This window comes from Ambystoma mexicanum, chromosome 14, assembly GCF_040938575.1.
Source record: "Ambystoma mexicanum isolate Mex_15411 chromosome 14, UKY_AmexF1_1, whole genome shotgun sequence".
NCBI lineage: Eukaryota > Metazoa > Chordata > Amphibia > Caudata > Ambystomatidae > Ambystoma > Ambystoma mexicanum.
The window spans coordinates 663,730,605-663,746,843 of record NC_090940.1 but is presented as its reverse complement, the minus strand read 5'-3'; the positions used below and the strand labels follow the sequence as shown (position 1 = coordinate 663,746,843).

The 16,239-nt window shown below is 46.5% G+C and overlaps 1 protein-coding gene across 2 annotated transcripts in view; it reads left to right on the top strand.

The window, feature by feature from the left end:
- ZBTB1 (zinc finger and BTB domain containing 1) overlaps positions 1-15,364 on the top strand; it is a 57,435-nt gene extending 42,071 nt beyond the window's left edge. The window contains exons 1-2 of one of the 2 annotated variants that reach the window (XM_069638215.1): positions 9,055-9,190; positions 12,388-15,364. In XM_069638215.1, coding sequence (XP_069494316.1) covers positions 12,407-14,515 — 2,109 coding nt within the window. In that variant the 5' untranslated portion in view covers positions 9,055-9,190; positions 12,388-12,406 and the 3' untranslated portion in view covers positions 14,516-15,364. Of the gene's footprint in view, positions 1-9,054; positions 9,191-12,387 lie in introns of those variants that run through there. The other variant, XM_069638214.1, reaches the window with a different exon arrangement.
- Positions 15,365-16,239: the final 875 nt, after the last annotated feature.

Below are 16,239 nucleotides of genomic sequence, written 5' to 3'. Positions count from 1 at the left end.
GTATATTCGATATATTTCATTGATACAGGGTAGTAATAAATTAGAGGACCACCGTAAATGCGTAGAAAACGCTCCAAAGCAAATTTGCCCCCATCTGTGACACAAACACCAAGGGCATAATGAAAGACTGAGTCTCTAATGTGGGGTTCAATAAACGTTTTATTGTAGAAGAATATAACTTTAGCTTTCCCCAGTGTCCTTTCTCTCTCCAGCCATTAAGCATCGGACCCATAAAGCTCTAGTTAACTAGAGCGTGGTATTAAACGGGTGTTCGGAAGTTTGCCAGAATGGCGATTTCTGGGGCAAATGTAAAAGAAGCAAACCGTAGAACGTTCCTTTTCAGGTGAAGTGGTCCTTGAAGCACAACCATAGTGTGAAAACAAATTAAAGAAAGGTAAACATCTTTCTCCTGGTAACAATAGAATCTTTTCACAGTGTCTCTGGGTCTTTCCCTGGCATCACTGACAGTCTCTGGGTTCTGTAGAATCCAATTTCGACAAAGAGGTTCTGTCATAACTAAGCAGAATTAGACACCAGTAAGGCAACACCTGTAACCCAGGCAAGGATTAATTTACCTGCAACAGAGTTCAGTTGAATGTAAAGCCAGGATGAATACCTACTGTCTCTCCATTGTCTGAAAAGGAAAATAGCATGGATTAATATGACAAATATTTCAACAACCCCCCCCCTTTGTTTCCTTCCAAGCAAACAGGTGAGATGGGGAATCTCCTAGTCAGTCGGGTAGATTTGAGGACAAGATAAGGCATGGAAAAACTAGTCAGTAAAGAACCCAAGACCAAAACAGGAGGAATTTCCCTGGACGGCACAAGGGCATAAACTCTAAGATCACAACAAGATATGATATGATATGGCATTTATAACGTGACTGTACACACGTGTTTCGAGGCGTGACAAGACAAGGAGCGGGTACAAAAATGGAGGACAAAACAATGATCTAACTAGGCCTTGTGTCATTCAGATCGCGCAAGATGAGGAAAGGGGCAGGGGAGAAGTGCCGAGGGTGGGGGGAGGATGGAGAAGTGCAGGACAAAGGAGAAAATCATGAGTGTAGCCAACGGGTGGCAAGTGTGGGTACTCATAAGTGCAGCCAACGGATGGCGCATAAGTGCAAGAGAGGAGACTGTAGGGTTACAGATACAGATCACAAGTGCTGGGGAGCCAGAGGCAGTTCGGGATTGCAACTGGACAGGCAGGGACCTGGTCCCGAATTCAGAGGGTGGCCAGTTGACCAGTGCAGGGATCAGGCAGGTGATCAGCAAGGGAGAGGGAGGTCTTGAGTTGCCTCCGGAACCGTTGATGGTTCTGCTTAAGTTTCAGAGAGGCAGGGAGGCTGTTCCAGAGGGAGGCTTGAGCCGAAGAAAGAGATCTGCCCCTAACTCTTTGCTTGGAAAAGCAACTGGCCCTCAGAGAGTTGGAGGTTGAGGAGCAGAGAGCTTGAGAAGGCAGATATTTAAGAAGCAAGAGTTGGAGGTAGTGTGGTCCCAGGCCCCAGAAAGTCTTGTGGACGATGCAAAGGGTCATGAACTTGATCCTTGCCGCCACTGGGAGCCAGTGAAGTGGTTTCAGAGCTGGAGAGCTATGATCCCTGGGCGTGAGGCCAAGGACAATTCTTACAGTCCTGTTCTGGATGAGTTGTAGAGGACGGAGAGTAGAGGTAGGAAGATTTGGAAAGAGGCTGTTACAGTAGTTCAGCCTAGAGAGGACCAGAGCTCTGAAGACCGTGAGCTTTTGGGGGAAAGTGAGGAAGGGAAGAATACCTCTAAGGAGACGCAGATGGTAGTTTGACTTCTTAGAGACGTCAGAGTTGTGAAGAGAGAAGGAGAGTGTGAAGTCAAAAATGACCCCAAGGTTCTTAACCTCACAGGTAGGAGCAGGAAGAGAGCCCAGGGTGGCTGGACAGAGAGTGAAAAGGAAATGAGGGAGCTGGTGTTCCGATGAGGTGGATCTCTGTCTTACTGGCATTAATGCAGAGATCATTGGCGGCACACCACTACTGAATTGGAGAAAGACAGTCAGGAATGAGAGAAGGAGAGAAGGAGTAGAGGCGGCTGAGGGGACCTGAAGGAGTTGAGTGTTATCTGCATAGCACTGAACAGCCAGGGAGAAAGGATAGACCCCTGGGGAACACCACAGGTAAAGAGAGAGATAGAAGAGAGGAAGGACCCCAGTTGGACCTGGGAGGGTCGATCAGTGAGAAAGGAGGTCAGCAAGGCCAGGGCCTGATCAGTGATACCCAGGTTATCACAGAGACTGTTGAGCAGGATGGCATGGTTGACCGTATCAAAAGCAGAGGAAAGATCGAGGAGAATGAGGACAGAAGGACAGCTAGAATCGAGGTTTGAGAGCAGGTATTCACGCATGTTCAGGAGAGCAGTTTCCATGCTTCTGGCCACTCGGAAGCCAGACTGATGGTCATGGAGACAACTAACTGATTCAGCGTGAAGGTTAAACTGGGAGATGTCCAGCTTTTCCAGGAGTTTGCCCAGGAAATGAGTACTGGAGATCGGGCAATAGTTGGCTGGGCAGGAGTGATCAGCAGAAAGTTTCTTAAGACGGGGGTGGACAAGGGAGTGCTTCAGAGGGGAGGGGAAGGTTCCAGTGGCAAAAGAGTGATTGCTGAAATCGGCCAAGGCTGAAGCAAGGGTGTCAATGTGGTCCTTGATGGTTTTGGAAGAACAGGGAAGAACCTGTTGTTACGCGGACTTGTCTAGAAATATCATCAGGGGTGAACAAAGAGAAAGAGGAGGCGAGAGAAGAGAGGAGAGGCGGCCGCAGGAGGGCCAGGAATGGAGGAGGAGGATGGAGAGGCAGAGAGGGTGGACAGGATGTCCTGGGTTTTAGTGATGAAATGAGATGCCAGGGCCGTTCAGAGGGCCTGAGAGGGGACAGGAGAAGTAGAGACTGCAGCTGAATTGGCCAGCTCCTTGCAGATTTTAAAGAGTTTGGCTGAGTTATTAGTTGCCGCAGAGATGCAGGCTTGGATGTGCGCTCTCTTCTTAGCAAGGACAGAGAGTATGTATTGCCGTTAGAGAAGGTGACAGGCCAGTTTGTCAGAGGGTGTACCTGTTGCCCTCCACTTCCTCTCAGCCACCCTACACTTACTTTTAAGGGTGACGAGGTCTGAGTCATACCAAGAGTTGCAATAGGATTTGGGCTTCAAGCAGATCCTCATGACAGGGGCAAGTACATCAAGAGTGTCAGAGATAGAGCAGTGAAGTTTAGAAAGGGCTGTGTCAGGGTGTGAGTCAGCCAAAGGTGCAGAAGGAAGAGAGAAAGTGGCAGTGAAAGCCTCAATTGACCCACGCTTCATGGATCCGATGACCAAGAAGGTGGCTGGCAGAGCTGGAGTTGGCTTGGCCTGAGGGGTAGAGCGAGATGAGAGGAAAGGAGAAAGTGATCACTCCAGGAGAGAGGAGTGGTGTGAGGGTTAGAGAGGGGGAGGTCTGAGGAGATCAGAACATCCAAGATGTGCCCTGCAGAGTGAGTCAGGTCAGAGGGGTGAATAGAGAGAGAGAGAGAGTCGCAGAGGTTGCGAGAGAGTTCAGCAGAAGGACAGGAAGCATCCAGGTGGATGTTGAGGTCTCAGAGAAGGAGAAGTTGAGAGGTAGAGGCAGGGAGACAGGAGGCGAGGTCCGCCCACTCAGAGAGGAAGGCGGTTACCTGGCCAGGCAGCCGGTAGATAGTGGTCACAGTGAGGGAGAGGCCAGGAGAGAGAGAGCCTGCAGACCAAGCATTCAAAGGAGGAGTAGTCCTGCATAAGAATGATAGGCTGGGATCCACTCAGGGAAGATCAAGGCTACACCGACCACCAGGACGGTTGGTTCTGGACATGGAGAGGATCTTGTAGCCATCAGGGAGGAGAGTGCCAAAACTCGTGACAGATCTGGCCGTGAACTATGTCTCAGTCAGACTGTGAACATCCAGGTTGAGTTCTTCAAGGAGACGGCAGATGTTAGAGGAGTGTGTGACAGGTTAGCGAGAGTTGAGAGTGGCAATGTGTCGCAGGTTGTCATCTTTGAAAGACTTCCGTGGGGGGATACAGGTCAGGGGTACGCCCTGAGGAAGTGAAGACGGGGCCCGAGGATGGGCAGAGGGGGAAGGAGGAGAGGGCAAGGTAGCCAAGGAGGAGGAGGATGCCAGGGAAGTGGCGGAAGAGGGAGGCAACAGGGTGGCCAGAGAAGCAGTAGAAGGTGCCAAAGAGGTGGCAGAAGATGGAGGAGGCAGAGGAGCCAGAGAAGGGAAAGTAGGGACAGCAGACAAAGAAAGGAAACTGATAAGGCGCGGGAAGCGTCTATCAAAAAGGAGGAGCTTGGCCTGAGGACCTTGGACCAAGACGGCGCCATTTAGATAAACATTAATGATGGTCTTGGAGGAGCGGAAGGGGGCCACGAAGGCCTCCCACCGGGTGCCACCATTAATGGCTGAAGAAGAAAATGGAGAGAGCACAGAGACCACATGTAGGGTTTTTGGGCCTGGAGAGGGAACGACAAAGAGGATGTTGGTGAGGGTCTGTCTGGAGGAAGCGCTGGTGTAGGTATCAGCGACAGGGAGGCCTGGGTTGGAGACCAGGATATCCCTTTTCAACTTCTTCCTCCCAGATTTAGTGAGAAGGACAGGATAGTCAATAGAGAAGCAGTTAGAGAAGATAGGTGAGACAGAGAGCACCATAGAGGATGCAAGAGAGAGGGTGGGGGGGAGCGAGGTGTGGAGAGTAGTGGGGAGGAGACACTAGGGTTGGGACACAGAGAGGAGGGGGAGCAAGCAGACACAAAATGACAAATCAAAGGAAATAATAGGCAATTAAGTACACGTGTGACCTAGAAGGAGGAGTGGACACAGCAAATGGGCAATCAAAATAAAACAAAACCAAATTAACAGAGCAGACGACCAAGGGAACCTAGAAGAAAGAAGTGTGCAACATGGATGCAGGCAGTACAATGTGAGGAGATCATCTTGAAGTAGAAAAATCAAACGAGTGGACCTAGAGCAAAGAGTGAGAACAACAGGAATGCAGGCAGTATGATGTGAACAGCAATCAGTTGACAGAAAAGAGACCTTGAAGAAGAAAGTGCACAACGGAACACAGGGCAGTATGATGTAAACAACAATCAGGTTAACAGGGCATCAAAACAGAGCAGTCGACAAAGACCCTAGAAGAACACGGAGAAATGCATAAAAAGGACAGGGAAGTGGCTGGGATGAGGGATAGTGCAGGGGAAGTTGAGGGTAAGGGCCCGCAAGGGAGCAAGGATGCACGGCTGGTCTAGGATTGAGAGGGAGCACACGCGATTGGGGGAAGCGTTGGAACGCAAACAGCCCAAAGGGTGAGAGCACGAGAGAACCACGTAATCGATGATGCCTGGGAGTGCACGCAGCCTAAGGGACGAGCAAGCAAGCGCACACGATCAAGGGTAGCGAGGGAACCACGTGATCGAGGGATGCGCAGGAACGCACGTGGCCTAGGGAGAGAGCGGGGGCACGCAATCAAGGATAATGAGAGAACCAAATGATCAAGGGATGCACAGGAGAACACGCAGCCTAGGAGGTGAGTGAGTGCACATGATCAGGGAAAGCGAGGGAGCCATGTGATGAAGGAATGCGCAGGGCAGGTGTGCACAAGGGGCATGCGAGCCACGTGAATTCAAGGAAACGAGGGAACCATGGGATCACAGGGTGTATGGGAGGGCATTCAGCCTAGGGAGGGAGCGAGCACAGTGATCAGGGGTAGTGAGGAACCGCACGATTGACGGATGCATGGGAAGGGATGTTTTCGGGAATGCAGGTGAGCGTCGGAACACACACGGCGAAGGGATGGCGGAAGCACAAGTGGGCTGGGAGAAGGGCAGAGGGGCCAGACCAGGAGGGGCGCAGTTCAGGGGGACGAGAGGGTACAGGGTCAGAGGGCTACGTGGATTGAAGCAAGCTAGTTCTCCCTGCAACTCCTTACCTGGTGGCCGTAGACAGGAAGGTGCTGTCATCCGCACTCACTGTCCACACCGCAACCCCATCGCCGCCAAACACCTGCGTCGCTCAACACTACAGCCTTGTCCTGCAGAAATAAAGAAGAAATAAAGGCACATGTTCCCGAATCCAGATCCAGTAAGGAAACGTTCCAAAGGACACTGATTCTAAAAGAGAAATAATCCACATACAATCCAACAGAAAACCAAGCCCAGAAACAAGAAGATCCATTAAAATACAAATGCCCAAAAGACAGTCCAGTTCACTAGCTGGGCCAAACACCAAGAAGCGCAAGCAAAGATCAAAAGACAAACCTGCTAACCAATCCACCAAGGATGTCGAGGTTGGTAACTGGAGATCAGTTTGTACAGGGCAGTGTAAGGAATTCATGGTGGCAACAGTAAAGACAAACACAAGTGATCACAGTTCAAGGGTGTTTATTGAACTTCGCAATGGGTGAGATAAACGCCTAATCTAAACCTAAATCTACAATGGGAGCCAACTATGACTATCAAATAATAATAAGGCAGTCCTAGTGGCGTTTTGTCAAATAAAATGAGCCTATACTAAAAAAATCTATTGCCAATTCCTTACTGCTAAATTATAAAAAGAGTGTGGGATAATGTTCCCCAGAAAAGAAAGAAGTGTTCACAAAATGAAAAGTCAGGATGGTATGGATGGGTCTCCCTTCCCCACGTTTGAAGCATGGGTCAGTGCAAGACTCGAGAGCACAGCACACTCCTAAGCCTTGTCAGCACGAGGATCCCAGTTCAGTTCAATGACATCAAGAACCTTCAGAGGCTAAGCCTCCTTCTTGCAAAAGTCTTTTGCCTTAGAAGGCTGGGTGATTCAAAGAAACAAACAGCTACACAAAAGGTTACTTCGGTACTCTCGTACCTTGGGCAATTGCTCTTTGCCCCTTGGATCTCCCTCTGCCAGGCTCGGTTCCTCCCTCACTCCATCAGGTTCACTACAGCCTTTTAAATGATGCCTGTATGAGTCAAATGTTCTTTTAACCAATTCCCTACAGCGGATAACCCTCAACGGGTTTATTCTTGTCGACACAATGTTCACGGGTGTATGACTCTTGATGCAAAATAATCAAATAACCAAATGTTCTGTCAGTGATTTTGCACCTTGAGCGATTGCCTCTTACCCTAGGATCTCCAACTGTCGTGCTCGGATCCTCCTCTTCATGCCTTTTCCCTTAGGATCTCCCTCTGTTGGGCTCGGATCCTACTTGTAGTTTGGGCCTCCCTCCGTCGGGTTCACTACGGCATTTCTTTAATACAGTTCATGCATTGCTCATTTTCATCACAAAGCAAGGTTTTCCTTCTCAATTTCTTTCGGCATCCCCCTGTCGGTTTTACACTTGCCTTATTCCACAGTTCTCAGTGTTATCGGAAAGCAGGGTTCCCTTCCCCTAACTTTCCTTTGGCAACGGGTCAGAGACTTTTGATTGTATAAGGGATTTGAAATAACACTTATACAACCACCCTGACGCCTCACGCCACCCCTTCTTAGGGCTTCTGGTTCTTGTAGTTTCAAGGAATAGGTCCCGCTCAGAGTCTTTCGAATGAGCGCCCACATGGCACCAGACCCCTCTGCATCTGAACCTCAACTGGGCTTTCTCTAAAGTTCAACACATACACAAGTTCTTTGTCTTTCATATTCCTTGCGTTCAAAAATGTTGCCACTTGCAACCTTGAGCTCAACACAGTTCTGTTTACTATAATCTTCTCATCTTCTTCTGAATCACTGGCGATGCTGAACTCGTGGGCTTCTTTGTTCTCTGGAGTCTAAGGATAGTACCACGGTAGCCAGCTTGCCTCCCACCTGCGTTATCAAAGCGGGAGGCCCTCATGTACCATTGAAGTCTGCTGCTTCGCACGCCAGCTGTAGCGCCGGTTTTATAATTTCCCTTTCCCAGGCTTTGCGGTTCTGAGTTGAAAAGGGCAAGGGCGATTCCCCCTTTGTTGTCCATCCAGGTCTCACTGCCTTTCTTCTCCGTTTGAACTGCCGGTTTGGTGTAGCTGTCTCCTTGTGCATTCGACCTTGCTCTAAGTGTGCTTTTGTGCTCAGCCTTTTATCCCTGTGAGGAAGGTAAAGGATCGTAAGGTGTGCGTGGTTATTGTCAATTGCCTGACCCGTGGGTTGGGACATGTCAGGTAAACAGTTTTAGCATTAGTCTGTTGTTTGTCATAGCGTAAGAAAGTGTTTGTTTTCGAAAAAGAGGGAGATAGGGTTTCTAGATATCCTACTAGCTAGGATAGGGAAAAGGTGTCATAAGAAAAGGGGTGGTTGGTTAACTCGGAAAGGTGAGTTTTGTAGGCTTGGCAAGATGAATAAGGTGGATTGTGGGAACGGTAGTGGTTTATAAAAGCAGATTAAGAATTCGGGAAATAACCAGAGGGACGTGGATAAGAATGATTGGGAGTATTTGGATGGAAAACAGGAAAACACAGATTCTGGGAGATGTGGTTTCCGAATCCAACAGGTTTTGGGGTCTCTCTCTCAGGTGGCCAGGGAACAGCCATCACCTTTGGATCCAGACCCTGGGGGTGGATCAGTGCGGGAGTGTCACCTGGGTAAGGGGTCTTTTGAGGAGTGGGAGTGGGACACCTGATGGCGAGACGCAGTATCCCCTTCCCTGTAACACCTTTACCCCATCCTACCCGGTAGGATACGTGGGAACTTTACCACACCCTTTTCCCTTCACGAACACTTTCACACGGACAGCCTGCTCTGTGAGAAAACAGACTCACACCCGAGCAGGGTAACTGACATGTCTCACTACTATGGTCAGGCAAGGTCAGGCAATTACTGGTAAACACTCACACCTCACTTCCATTAAACTTCCCCACATGGATAAAAGGCAGAGCACAAGAGCACACTCTGAGCGAGGCAAAGCACACGAAGGAACAGTGTTTTACGGATGGCATCTGAACGAGGAAAGAAAGATGGCAAACCAAGAAGGGTGCAAAAGGAGGGAGATACCTTTGACCTTTCGGTATGAAACCGTTACTTTCCAGAGTCCTTCAGATTAAGAAGGGTAAGGCCAGGAAAGCAGACTGAAGAATCCTGCATTGTGTGTTGTAGATACCTGGGCTTTCCTGCATGGCTGAGTGAGTCAGGGAAGAGCAGCAGCTGCCGTGTTACCGTCCTTGGCTACAGGATCAAAGCAGCGCCAGAAAGATCAACACAGCCGGTGAGTTGGTGAGACTGATGCAAGACCGGTTTGTGTTGAAATCAAGGTTGCAAGCAGCAACATTGTATAAAGAGCGCAAGAATGAAGATTGGCAACGCATGTGATGAAAGACGCGAGGAGAGCTTAATAGTTTATGAATGTTTGGACTTTAACAGTGAAAAGATACAATAACAGTGACAGAGTGGTCTGGCACCGCCAGAGTGCTCAACTGAAGGTCTCTGTAAAGTATCCAGCCAAGAAGTGGCAGAAACTAAAGTAAAAGAGTGCAATGAGAATCGAAATGTATCGAAGTGGTCCTGTGACGGTTTAAGCAAAACCCATTGCACAATCAAAAGTCTTTGATTCTTGATACAAATGGGTCCGAAACCCGAAGGAGGGAGATCCGTGGTCCGAGCCCGAACGATGGAGACCATTTTAGGTTTAGATAGGTGTTCAACCAACCTATTGAAGTTCAATAAACACCCTTTAACTGTGATCTCTTTTGTCTATCTTCCCTGTTTCATACCATGCCCTCTTTACAGGGTACAATGTCCTTTCATCAACAAACTTTTGGATGGTTGTTTTGTATGAAACAATTTAAATGAAAATACTAATCGAAAAATATAGAGGTGAGGGGTGTGTGGGAATAGAGAAAAAACAATAGGGGATGGGGGCTTCAGAGGTAGAACCCTCAAAAAATCAAAATAAATCAATTGCCATGAGTTTTTTTGTAGAGAAATATTAGTTAAAAAACGAATTTAAAAAATCCATTGATTAAATGAGATAGAACCCTCAGAGGTGGTTACACTTGATTGTGGCACGTTTGTTGCTGGCTCTTTCTTCAGCCAGTGGTCAGAGTCCTTTTTTGGCACTGTCTGTGGGCCTGGTGGTCGAGCTGCTCTGAAGTGTTGGACCAGCCTTTGATAAGGGTTTGGACATATTGCCAGAGGTTGGACCACCACGGCCGGAATGGCAACAATCTAGGTTGTCCACATCAGAACTGAGGCTGGGCTGTAGGGCTTGGGCTGTGGTCTAGTTCTTGGCAAACTCCTTTCTTTCTGGATCTTAAATAGGCAAGCCCTCTTCCCCCCTGAAGTCTAATCCATGCTTCCTCAACATAAGCTTGCACTTAAGGGGACCTTCTCTGCCTTAGCCTCAGCACATTGGTCCATCGCGGCCTCCTCAACCAGCTCCTCAATGCTTCCCCATGAGTTTCTCTGACCTCCTACCCCTCTCAACCCATTGTGCTGCTGCAGTGCAAGAGTTTCACTCTAGCCTTCTTGGACACTTCCTGCCAGCTCTTGGTTTCTTCTTTTACGACCTACTTGGTGTTACTTCCTCCTCATCCTGACCCTCCTTTCACCGCCTCCAGACTGCTCTGTGTCAGTCTCCTCCTTCTCAACTGTCACTGAACTCACTCTTTCTCCAAACTGCCACAGCCCTGCCTGACTGAGACCTTTTTATACTTGCCCTTCCCCCATTCTTAGAAAGAGCCAGATGTAGTACATGTGGAGAATCTGTGCCTTCTGGTCTGGGTGTTTGAAGCATAACAAGCGGATCTCCCAACACAGCTCTCGGACAGTGCATTACTGAGTGGGTGGCGGCACCTGGTCCTCATGGCCAATTTACCCATGCACAACGGTCAGGTTTGGGACATCATAACACCTGTCAGTTCAGGGTTTACCAATGCTTCAGTAATATTGACTAGAACAAAATTAATTCACCACATTCAATTCCCTGGCTGGCCACCTTTACTGTATGCTGACACGTTAATATTGTTGCATGCACTGAGTGTGTATGCATCCTGCCAGACCGTGAAGTTGATCCTGATATCGGCACAGAATACCCCTACAATTCTCAAATTTCACAAATCTTTCAAAACTTGGCCTTTTCAAAAACACCTGACCAAGGATTAATCCCAATTGATGTACAAACACACACACAAATAACAGTGTTGCAGTCCTGTTAAAAGATGCCAGCCCATACGCTGGCTACCCACACTCTGTACAGCGCTCCACTGCTCTTGAGCTAGCTCCGCGCTTTAAACAATAAAATAAAATAAGAAAGTGAAATAAGTTGGTGCAGCAAGACTGTGATACTGAGGCAGAGGTGCAGTAAGGAGGGGAGGGTGGTGGGTGGGCCACCACACAGACAGGGGAAAGCCAGAACTGCGACTGCAGGGGTGGGAGCTGGGGGTGCAGGGTATCCCCATACTGCAGGATTGGTGGGAGGGTGCTAGTGCGGGAGGCATGATCTATTGCTTCAGTGTCCTATGTGGGCCCAGGTGGTCAGGTTTTGGTGAACCTGTCTTGCAGCAATACACAACAAGATGTCTGGTCAGAGGGAGATGAAGGGCTGCACTTCTAACAATAAGTGTGTCCGATACACAGTACCCTTCTATTAGCAACCTTTTTTGTGATAATTATATGTATGTAGCCGGTATCTTGCACATTTCAGCCAGTGATCTCTCTGTGTGTAATGTGCAAACACATGAAAACATGTCTTTTATTTGTAATAATAATCATATTTATGAAGAGCAAATATTGATTAAAATAAATAGAGTAAATCTGAATTGATTTCAAAATGCATACAAGAGCAGTTCCAGTGGAAGTTATACAAAAGAAAAGTATTCACTGTTGCAGTTTTCTTGCATATTTGTAGAGCACTCATTGCGCAAAAATTGGTTCTGCCTCTTTTGGCAGATTGCAGCGGGGGTACAACACTAATGAGTCTTCAGCCTTGCCCTGAAATGCAACCAGTTGTGGTCTGTCAGAGGTTATTCTAGAGGTGGTGAGTGAGTGCAAGTGGTCCTACGTTCCCAATGGCCTTGCAGGCCATTTTTGGGAAATGTTGATCTCTGGCCTGTGCTCAGCGTGGGACTCCCTTATGTTGGTATTGTGAGAATTGTCTTCTCTTAAGTAGTACCGTGCATAGCCTTCCAGACGTTTATATGGAAGACACTAGATCTCCTAGAAGGTTTTGGCTGCTATCGGAATCTGCACCGGACGGCAGTGTATGATTTTGATATGGTTGGTGAATGGTTTGCCTTTCCCTATTTATATAAAGTGTCTCACAAGCTACGTGAAAAATATGAAGTTCACAGGAAACAATTTAAAATGTTGATCCGCTCTAAAAACATTTCTGTAGAGTATATGCGCATGACCGTACTTTTGCAATTGGCATACTAATTTGCAATCATCTCTCATTTTTTTATCAAGATTGTGCTAAAGACGCAAGATGTCAAGACCCGACCACAGCAGCTACGTCCTCCAGCAGCTGAACAACCAAAGAGAGTGGGGCTTTCTCTGTGACTGCTGCATTGCTATTGACGACATATACTTTCAAGCACATAAGGCCGTTCTCGCTGCCTGCAGCTCCTACTTTAGGATGTTTTTCATGAACCATCAGCACACGGCAGCCCCTCTGAAGCTCAGCAACATGAAGATAAATGCTGAATGCTTTGATCTCATCTTGCAGTTCATGTATTTAGGGAAAATCACGACAGCTCCCACAAATGTCGAGCAATTGAAAGTGGCAGTGAACTACTTGCAGCTCTATAACCTCCCAGAATGTTTGGAAGATACAAAGGACAATGATTTTCCTAGCGCAAAGAACTCTTCTTTTCCTTCTAGCATCCATGAAAGTAAAATGGTTTTTGGTGTTAAAATGTACGAAGAACCATTGACGAGAAATGGGGAAGAACCCGTTGGCCATTGTCCTGAGGCAAGTTCATCTATAAATGTATTCCAAGACAAGGACACTAAGAAAGATATTACACTTGCAGGCAGCAGGTCCCATGAATCGCTGCTTGAAGTGTGCAAGAAGGGTACTGTGACCAAATTGTCAAATTCAAAAGAACGTGTGGCACGTCGCTTTGGGAGAAGCTACACCTGTGACAGCTGTGGGTTTGTTTTCAGCTGTGAGAAGCTGTTGGGCGAGCACGCCTTGACATGCACCAACAGACATTCATACCAGAAGTCCAAGTCCTACAGCAGTGAAGACAATGACTCCAATGAGAAGGATTTATCCAACGCTAAGCTCTCTCCCAAACGAACGGAAACCTTCAAAGTGGAAGCCGGCCAGTGTCTTGAGAATTCATCCTCTGAGCCAGCAACGGTGGGAAATAGCAGCATCACTGCAGGGTTGCCCAGCATTAACAGTTGTGATGATAGTAATGGAATCATCATCAAAGTCGAAACCGAGGATGACGCTGCAGTGGAGATGGAAGATATTAAAATTATCAAAATCTCAGATAAAGACTTTATAGAATCTTCAGAAAATGACGAGTTAGACGACGAGACAGATGAGCCACTTTGCACCTACTATGTGGAAGAAAGTGCTGATGGCAATCAAAGTGCAGAGCACATTTTGAAAGCCCAGCCATGCATGAATCCGCACCCAAGAAGGAAAAACTGCGTGAAAAGTGAGAGATATGTTACCCCTGCAAAAAGCACAGTGCAGGATGCCACGGAACACAAAGTATGTGAACTCTGTGGGGTAAGAACAACAGAGGGGGACATATCATCTCATTATTTAGCCAAACATATTGAAAACATATGCGCATGCGGGAAATGTGGGCAGATCCTGGTGAAAGGGAGGCAACTTCAAGAACACGCGGAGCGATGTGGGGAACCTCAAGACCCTGCTGTCAATGGATTTGAAAATGCAGAGGAGAAAGCCGATTTTGCAGAGGCTAGAGAAGAAACATCCAATATGATGCTTGTAGACATGTTGGACGACTTGCCAGATGAACATTTCCAACAGAACAATCTTACAGATAAGCATAAGCAAGCCGCCTGCCCTTACGGTTGTCCTAATTGTGGCCAGCGCTTTGAAACTGAGAGTCTTGTGCTTGAACACATGTCCCACTGCCTTGAACAAGACCTGTTTAAGAACGCTATCATGGAGGAGAACGACAACGATCACAGAAGGAAGCACTTCTGTAACCTTTGTGGCAAAGGATTTTTCCAGCGCTGTCACTTGAGAGAACACTTCACGGTTCATACAAAGGAAAAACAGTTTGTTTGTCAGACTTGTGGGAAGCAGTTTCTTCGGGAGCGTCAACTACGACTCCATAATGATATGCATAAAGGCATGGCAAGATACGTCTGCTCTGTTTGCGATCAAGGAAACTTCAGGAAGCACGATCATGTACGACACATGATCTGCCACCTTTCTGTTGGAGAGACAATGTGCCAGGTCTGTTTTCAGATATTCCAAACTAACGACCTGTTAGAAAAACACATGGATGTCCACCTGTACACTTGTGGAGTTTGTGGAGCCAAATTTAATTTGAGAAAAGATATGAGATCACATTATAATGCAAAACATTTTAAACGGACATAAAGAACAGAGTATCAGAATAACAGAATGCAAAGCACCAAAGTGACAGTAAATAGCACTGTTTTGTGTCTTAAGTTATTTTAAAGCTTGTCATATAGAGAGCAAAAAACATTGTTTTTACAGAGGAGACACAATTTTGAAACTAAATTTCATCTTATCCTTTTATTCCTGAACTGAGAGATTGCCATGTCTAAAATGGCATGTATAATTTCTAAAGCACCTTAAAGTGCTCCTGAGGAATCACAGCAAGGCGCTATTTTACATTATTTGGGAGGATTATATTTAGAAGCGTGACCTTTTTTTCATGCCTTAGAATCTATCTGCACATCAGGAGAGATACAGGTTGTATTAGTATTATCTTGTTGAGTAGATATACTGCATAACGTGTATATTATTACACATTTAAAGAATTGCATTTTTTTGCCTTTGGAAAGACTATTTAGTAAAGCCCCACTGCCGTGCCTCTTTACAGGGTAAATGCATTTCACATTCTATCTACACCTTCATTTTGAAGCAACATATGAACATTTGTTTGAAATTGTTACGTGATCCTCCCCATTGTTTTTCTTTTGCCCAAACATCATGGTACCTCTGGGTTTGTAGAAATCATGGTTTAAAGTCTAGGCCATGTTCAGGAATCTTGATGAAAAGAAATTGATTGTGGTTTCAAAATTGACAGTTATTTCACAAAGCTGTATTAGGTTGTGTGTGATTGCAAGATATTCACAGATTGCATACAATATATACAATCATTGTGTAAATCCATTAATGAATGAGTGTGTTGGCTTACTTTACCCAGTATCTAATACAGTACAAGTTTACATATGATAAACATTGCTAAACAGCTTCTGACGATTGATGTTTTATTCTAATTGTGTCTTTACGAAGCATGCTATGTTATGACTACATTTCACATGCCATTGGCACGGCTGAGAAACATGCTTTCTTAGCTACTATAACAGATCTTTAGGGATGCTGGCTGGTCAGCGTTGCGTTCTTCCTTCAAGATTTGCTTTCTGAATATCGAGAGCAGTTTTCTGCCTTATTAACTTCCCTAGGTAGCAATGCTAGTGGGCTTAACACATTGGATAGCCAAATGAATCCTTGCAACTATTAGGATTAGGATGAATTTTCCAAACTTTTAACACCATATGGAAAGATATGCTGATGTGCTGGGTTTATATAGTGTATTGTAGACCATTACCATTTTATAATGTAGTGATTTATCAGAAGAGACTCAAAGGGGTGCATGTGGAGTCAAAAGGAGGAGTTAGGAGGGCCACAGAGAAACAGTTACTTGCAACAGTGGTCTCCAGTAACGGCAGCCTCTCTATTTTCATAAACTGTGAATATAAATTGAACCTGGATGCCTTCTTACCCCGCACTGCATATATTTCAAGATAGTTACACATACAGATTTCTAGAACAAGTAATGTCCTTGTGCAGAAGTGGGGCTGTGCATTTGATTTTTTCTAATGTCGATGAGGTTTGGAATGCTTGTCAATGGGTGGAGGGGCATTTTCGTTTTTTTCCAGGCTCATATGTGTGACCTATTCCTCCAAGTTCATGGTGTACTTAAGCTCGGATACTCTAGGTAGGATATTAGCTCTCGATGAATAGATTATCCCACTTTAGTAAGCTGTGAAAAGTCTCCATGGTAGTGTCTGAACCAGAGCAGGAATTCTGAACATTCCAGAGGGCACTTGGCTTTCCTGAGAATTCCCACC